The following is a 7,647-nucleotide window of genomic DNA, read 5'->3' on the forward strand; positions in this document are numbered from 1 at the left end:
TATATGAGGCCCCTAGAACCATAAGAAATGCAAAAAATTCACTGTTAATAACTCATTCTCGAATTGCCTCCCTTAAACATCAAATTGCCCCCCTATGGGGTGTGTGCCCCACATTGGGAACCACTGCCTTAGACACTCCTGTTAAAATGTCGGAGGAGCCCTGGCCGGTTTGGCTCACTGGATAGGGCATTGGCCTGCGGACGGAAGGGTCCCAGGTCGGATTCCGGTCAAGGGCCACATGCCCGGGCTGCAGGCTCGATACCCAGTCGGGGGCGTGCAGGAGGCAGCCTATCAATGATTCTCTCTCATCATTGATGTTTCTATCTCTCCCTCTCCCTTCCTCTCTGAAATCAATAAAAATATATTTTTTAAAAGATATTTAAAGATGAAGAAGCTGAAGCTCAGGTTTAATAATAATAACAACAATAATAATGCTCGATGCATGTGGATGCAGAGAGAGATGGGAAAAGTGACAGCATGTGTTCTCTGCTCAGGCTTTACTCGTGTTTAGGACCATTAGTCATGCTCAATGCTGATTTGTGAGCTATTGGATTTATGCTGTTGTTCGGAGCAAAGATCACTTTTTGGCATTTTGGGTCAATCTCAAGTGTCAGATCCAACATCACATATTGCTAATTGCTCTTTAATCTCTGGGCCTAAATCCTGGTTCTGCTGCTCATTAGCCCTGGGGCCTTCCATAACTGCACCAATCTTTTGAGTCTCGTTCCTTCTTTTTTTAAAACAATTTTTTAATTGATTACAGAGAGAGGAAGGGAGAGGAGAGAAACATCAAAATGAAAGAGAATCATCAATCGACTGCCTCCTGCACGCCCCCTACTGGGGACCGAGACGAAAACCCGGGCGTGTGCCCTGACGGGGAATCTAACCATGACCTCCTCCTGGTTCATAGGTCAGTGCTCAAGCCCTGAGCCATGCCGGCCAGGGCCATCTCACTTTTCATAACGAAGGCAGGCTCCAGGTAAAGACTGGCGGACACAGAATGACATGGACCTGCACCTTGTGACAGAGAATTGAGGCTCAGGTCACATTCTAAATGGAAGACAAAGATCACGAGGCTTTCGTTGGATTTTCCCCCCCTTTTCTATTGTTTTTATTTTTTTGGAGGGTGTGGAGGAGAAAGGGCAAAGAGGGAAGGAAGGACTGGTCTTTTATTTTATTGATTACAGAGAGAGGAAGGGAGAGGAGGAGAGAAACATCAAAATGAGAATCATCAATCGACTGCATCCTGCACGCCCCCTACTGGGGACCGAGACCGAAACCCGGGCGTGTGCCCTGACGGGGAATCTAACCATGACCTCCTGGTTCGTAGGTCAGTGCTCAAGCCCTGAGCCACGCCAGCCAGGGCATCTCACTTTTCATAACGAAGGCAGGCTCCAGGTAAAGACTGGCGGACACAGAATGACATGGACCTGCACCTTGTGACAGAGAATTGAGGCTCAGGTCACATTCTAAATGGAAGACAAAGATCACGAGGCTTTCGTTGGATTTTTCCCACCTTTTCTATTGTTTTTATTTTTTTGGAGGGTGTGGAGGAGAAAGGGCAAAGAGGGAAGGAAGGACTGGTCTTTTATTTATTTTTTTAGACTCGGGAGGAGTTATGGCTCACTCCCCGTGCCTGTGCAAATGTATATGATTAACGTGCTGCTCCAGAAAACTATTTTAATCCCAAAGTCATTTATTTTGGCTTTACTATAGACTAGCATTTGTGTCGGATTTTGCTGCCCTAATTCCTTTTTGCTTAAGCGTATTTGAAAATCGTTTTAAATTCCTTTGGTGGAAGGGGGGGTCGGGGGGAGAGAAATGGGCCACAGCCGGGTCTGACTGGGTTTCCAGCTTCCACGGATAAAAGCCTCCTGACACGCGGCCGGTGGGAGAGAAAACCAGAACCAGCTTTCCGGAGAACAGTTTGGCAAACATATTCTTAAAACTCTTAAAAAATATGCTTACTCTTTGATCCAGAAATTCCAGGCCTAGGAATTTGTCCTAAGGAAGGAATCAAACGAACATGCAGAAATGCAGGACCCAGGCACTCAACACATTTATATCAGAAAAAATAAAACACAAACACACACGAGGTGAAACCAGCGGAAACCAGGGAGGAATATGGGGTTGATTCCAGCAAGCGTGCCTCTACCGCTGCCGTGCGAGGTCACGTCCGATCACGGCTTTACCAGTGTCCACCACGTTGTTCTACGTGGAAAAGAGGCTAAAAAGTCATGTGTGCAGCTTGAAACGGCTCGGAGAAACGGAGGCAGGTAGGCGGGCCGGGCGTGGACGGACGCCTCACGGGGAAGACCCCGCCGTGTTAGCTTCGGTCTAAATCGCTGAGTGGTGAAATGACGGCTGATTTTGTACTTTTTTGTGTGTGTGTTTTTCAACTTTTCTGCTTGAATACGGGGTGTCCCCCCCCAAAAAAAAAATGTAGACACCCTTTTTTCTGATAGCTCAATTGATGTTTCTTTCTTTTCAGATTTAGCCCATTGGAATGAATAATTATTCAAAGTGCGTATACGTTTTTGGGGGCACCCTACATGTGTAGCTTTGTGAGTAGAAAAACCCACTATCATATATTTTAAAAGGGTGCGTGTTTAATGTATCAACGGAGAAAGTAAAATGTTGCTGCTCAGTACCCACAGAGGGTAATTGGATACACATGTGACAGCTTAGATTGAATGTGTTTTCTCAGGGGCCATGTGCACGCATGTGAATTATCAGCAATCATATCGGATCCATAAAATTAGGTGCTGTCGGCTGTGTTTTCTGAGTGAAAGAACCATCGTCAACAGAACCCCGTGGAGGCCCCGGCAGAGTGGACGGTGGGCCCCGCTCCCCGAAGCCGCTCCAGGAGGGAGCGAGGCTGTCTCGGGAGCGCCACGCTGGGGCAGAGCTACACCGTCTAGTAGGTTTTCTGTGAATTAGATGCCAAAATCGTTCGTTGTCCACAAAGCATCGGCACCGTGCGGGGCACATTGGAGAATCCTTCATCTTCTGAAGGCAGTTCCCCAGTTCAATGTGTTACTGTGTCTCCTCTCGTCTCCTCCTTGCGGGAGAGTGTAAGGTAAATGCCGGGCAGCCAGGGACCGTGATGGTCCCGGGAGAGCTCCTGGCGCTCGTTCCAGAGGCCTGTGCTGCCTCTGAGGGGCCGGGAACGGAGGACCGTGCCCTGCGCGGGCGGCCGGCTTCTCCCTGCTCGCAGTTCCCACGTTCCCCAGGCGCCGTGTGGCCTCTCTGAGGGGAACGCCTGCGGGTCTGGCACCCGTCGTCCAAGGTCAGAGGGAAAAGCCTTTGGGATGAATGCGGCCACCGCGTGTGTGTCCGTTTGGTACTTGTAGGCGTTCTTGTTAGTGATCCACATTGTGAACCCTGACTCGGGTGAGCTTCATGGAATGGGAAAAGCAGGTAAATCTCTCTTTTTTAAAAAATACTGTTTTATTATTGATTTCAGAGAGGAAGGGAGAGGGGGAGAGAGATAGAAACATCAATAATGAGAATCATGGATCCGCTGCCTCCTGTATGCCCCCTACTGGGGACTGAGCCCGCAACCCGGGCATGTGCCCTCACCAGGAATCGAACCTCGACCTCCTGGTTCGTAGGTCGATACTCAACCACTGAGCCACCCCAGCTGGGCTAATCTCGCTCTTTTGACGCCAAATCGAATCCCAGTTCCACCGGCTGTGTCCTGGAGCAAGTCCACGCGCTGTGGCAGCTCTCCGTGTCCTCTGGCGTTCGGGCCTGGCGCCTGCCCCCCTCACCTGGCCAGGCTGCGAGGCCCCGTGCCAGGGAGGGGCGGTCACGGGTCTTCACTCACCGCTGTCTTCTCCCGCTTTCCCTGGCAGTTTCCTTACGCCGCCCCGCCACCCCAGGAGCCAGTGAAGACGCTGAGAAGCCTGGTCAACATCCGCAAGGACACACTGCGGCTCGTCAAGTAAGTCCGCAGGTCCCAGCGCTCCATGGGGCCAGGCCAGGGCCCTCCTCTGGCAGCCCGCCCCGCAGAGCCACGCAGAGCAGGGGTGCCGGCCCCAGAGCCTGACCCGCGTCTGCTTAGGTCGGGCTCTGCATCGAGACTGTTCGGCTTCACCTCATCGTCCCTGCTTAGGTTGGGCTCTGCATCGAGACTGTTCGGCTTTACCTCATCGTCCGTGAGGGCGAGCACTGCCCCTTTCCTGGCAGCCGCCATGCGGCTGAATTTCTTTTAAAAGAAGAATTATTGGGAGAGAGAGTGAATCTTGCAGAGACCTCCACAAGCCTGTGTAAAGAGGAGCTCTTTGAACTTGGAATAGGAAGTCCGTATTCATTGATTATATTTACTTTTAAATTTATTCTTAACCTCATACACCCAGACACTCAGAGTGCCCGGGGTCGGCTGCTTCAGGCCCATCATTATTATTAATTGTCTCTGATCTGCCTTCTCTGTGCTGTCCCTGAGACAGTGTCAGTCGTTTTGTGTGTTTTTAAAATATGTTTTTATTGATTACAGAGCAGAAGGGAGAGGGAGAGAGAGAGAGAAACATCAGTGATGAGAGAGAATCATGGATCGGCTGCCTCCTGCACGTCCCCTACTGGGGATCGAGCCCACCACCTGGGCATGTGCCCTTGACCGGAATCCGACCCTTCAGTCCGCAGGCTGGCGCTCTATCCACTGACCCACACCGGCGAGGGCTTCAGTGTCAGTTTTAAGCAGATGCTGCCTCTGCTAAGGCTCGTTCTCTCCGGGGGAAAGATAGGTTTGAAGAGGCGGAAGGGGGAGTGGAAATTATGTGGAAACTATGTCAACTATGTGACTAGAACCTTCGATTCCCATGAAAAGTAAACATAGATGAAGTCGGGCAAAGGCGCAAGGACGCTGGCTGTCGAGTCGTGAAGTATCAGCGATACCACCCGCCCGGCGGCAGTGACGTCCTCTGCCGTCATCCCCGAGGAGGGCGGAGGGCGGAGGGCGGGGCTGAGGACCGCAGAGCAGCCCACCATATGTTAAGGTTTTGAAAAAGGGATACAGTTTAAATGCTGGCTGGCTGCCCGCCAAACGCTGAGGCCTGGTGCTTGTAGGTGCGCGGAGGAGGTGAAGACCCCTGGGGCCGAGGCCGGCAGAGCCAAAGTCCACTACAACGTGGAGTTCACCTTCGACACCGACGCCCGCGTGGCCATCACCATCTACTACCAGGCCACCGAGGAGTTCCAGAACGGCATCGCCAGGTACGGACGGGACCGGGGAGCCGCCTGCTCCCCGGCCAGCTCAGGGCCCGTGCCTCATGCCCTCACAGGCGAGATCTGGCTCTTGAACATGGACTTTCTTCTGCAGACCCTACTTCTTTTTCTTTTAAAAAAAATATTTTTTATTGATTTTTAGAGAGGAAGGGAGAGGGATAGAGAGATAGAAACTTCAATGATGAGAGAGAATCATTGATCAGCTGCCTCCTGCACGCCCCCTACTGGGAATCAAGCCTGCAACCTAGACCTGTGCCCTTGGTCGGAATCGAACCTGGGACCTTCAGTCTGTAGGCCAACGCTCTTATCCACTGAGACAAACCGGCTGGGCTCTACTTCTTTTTTAAAAAAAATATTTTTTGGAGAGGAAGGAAAGGGAGAGAGAGATAGAAACATCACTGATGAGAGGACGCTCTTATCCACTGAGCCAAACCGGTTGGGCTCTACTTCTTTTTTTAAAAAAATATTTTTGTTGATTTCAGAGAGGAAGGAAAGGGAGAGCGAGATAGAAACATCACTGATGAGAGAGAATTATTGATTGGCTGCCTCCTGCTCGCCCGCTATTGGGGATCGAGGTGCAACCCAGTCGTGTGCCCTGCCTGACTGGGAATCGGACCGTGACCTCCTGGTCCATAGACTGATGCTCACCCACTGAGCCACACCGGCCGGGCATAGAGACCCCACTTCTGCCCGTTTCCCTTTAAGTTGTGCCATGTGGGTGCCGTGGCAGGTGGCAGCGGGGCCTTCAGGTCGTTAAGATGCTGTTGGAACCCTGTGAAGCGACCCTGGTGGCCGGTGGCTGCATAGACGAGTTTAATCGCATTCCCCAGCCGAGCCGAGGACGTAGGTGATAGGTCTGGTCCGTCGGTGTCATTCCGGGCGCCTGTGGGTGACTGAGAGCAGGCATGAGGCAGGAAATGGCAGGGCCGCCTGGGCCACACACTGACTCTTGCTTTGCTCCCGACTTTTGATCGATAGCTACATCCCCAAAGACAACAGCCTGCAGTCGGAGACGGTGCACTACAAGCGCGGTGTGTGCCAGCAGTTCTGCCTGCCCTCCCACACCGTGGACCCCTCCGAGTGGGCCGAGGAGGAGGTGAGCCGCCCTGGTGGGAGAGGACACGGGGCAGGTTCCCCACGGGGGCCTGGATGGGCCCGGGAGCGCGTTAGGACCACGGCCAGCAGCAAAGGGACTGACTCCCAGGCGCTCAGAGGCCATGCTCACCTTCAGCCTTTAACGCCTTCACACCCTAAGGATACGCCCAACCTCAAACTTTCCTCTTCCAAACTAGCCCGTTAGCCCGGGGCGTTTCAAGAAATCCACGCTCAGAGAAAAGAATTGGAGGCTACAAGGCTGTGCCTCTAGGAGATTTTAAAGAGAAACTGGTGGCCTTCCGTCCGTCAAAGGGACATGGGTCAGCCCGTTAGCCCAGGGCGTTTCAAGAAATCCACACTCAGAGAAAAGAGCCTGGAGGCTACAAGGCTGTGTCTCTAGGAGATTTTAAAGAGAAACTGGTGGCCTTCCGTCCGTCAAAGGGACATGGGTAGTGATGAGGTTGTGGAGGAGCAGAGATGAGGTTCGTTTAAAATATACGTGTGTGTGTGTGTGTGTGTGTGTGTGTGTGTGTGTATTCATATAGATTCTATATTTAGATTCATATAGAATCTCAAAAGGCCCTACCCACCCTGGGAGCCTATATTATAGATGGATAGATAGATAGATAGATAGATAGATAGATAGATAGATTGATTTCAGAGAGAGAGAGAGATAGAAACATCAATGAGAGAGAATCATTGATCGGCTGCCTCCTGTACGCCCCCTACTGGGAATCCAGCCCAAACCCTGGGCATGTGCCCTGACCTGGAATCGAGCCGTGACCTGCTGGTTCCTAGGTCGGTGCTCACCCCCGAGCCCCGCCGGCCGGCAGAGATGAGGTCCTTGGCCACGCCCGCCTTTCCGACGGGCCCTGTGCCATGGCAACATGAGCTTTCTTCTTCCTCCCTCTGCTTTCCCTCCAGCTCGGCTTCGATCTGGACCGGGAGGTCTACCCGCTGGTGGTCCATGCCGTGGTGGACGAAGGAGACGGTATGGACGCCCTGTGTCTTCTTTGGCCGACACGCTGCCCGTGGGTGGCCCAAGGCCTCCGTAGGTGTCAGGCAGTGTCTGCACCCCCTCCCCCACTCCTGTTCCCGAGGCCCTCGGCGGACAGGGACACCGGGTTCAGCCGCGGGGAGTCGGGGAGGGCCGACCGGCGGCGGGTGCGTCGTTTGGTTTGCCTCTCCATCCTGTGCCTTCGTTCCTTCCAGAGTATTTCGGCCATTGCCACGTGCTGCTGGGCACTTTCGAGAAGGTGAGCGAGTGGCTTTCCAGGGCCTCACCTCACAGGTTCAGCGTCTCCCGGGAGGACGGGCAGGCTGGTC

The 7,647-nt window shown here is 52.9% G+C and overlaps 1 protein-coding gene across 1 annotated transcript in view; it reads left to right on the plus strand.

Annotated features, from left to right (window-relative positions):
* The window catches only part of RNF157 (ring finger protein 157), a 46,592-nt gene that overhangs the window by 35,165 nt on the left and 3,780 nt on the right, over positions 1-7,647 (plus strand). Inside the window, exons 3-7 of the mRNA XM_014531742.1 lie at positions 3,858-3,946; positions 5,068-5,214; positions 6,205-6,322; positions 7,246-7,312; positions 7,534-7,640. Of these exons, the coding sequence (XP_014387228.1) occupies positions 3,858-3,946; positions 5,068-5,214; positions 6,205-6,322; positions 7,246-7,312; positions 7,534-7,640 (528 nt within the window). The remainder of the gene's footprint in view (positions 1-3,857; positions 3,947-5,067; positions 5,215-6,204; positions 6,323-7,245; positions 7,313-7,533; positions 7,641-7,647) is intronic.

The sequence above is a fragment of the Myotis brandtii genome, unplaced genomic scaffold, assembly GCF_000412655.1.
Source record: "Myotis brandtii unplaced genomic scaffold, ASM41265v1 scaffold825, whole genome shotgun sequence".
Taxonomy (NCBI): Eukaryota; Metazoa; Chordata; class Mammalia; order Chiroptera; family Vespertilionidae; genus Myotis; species Myotis brandtii.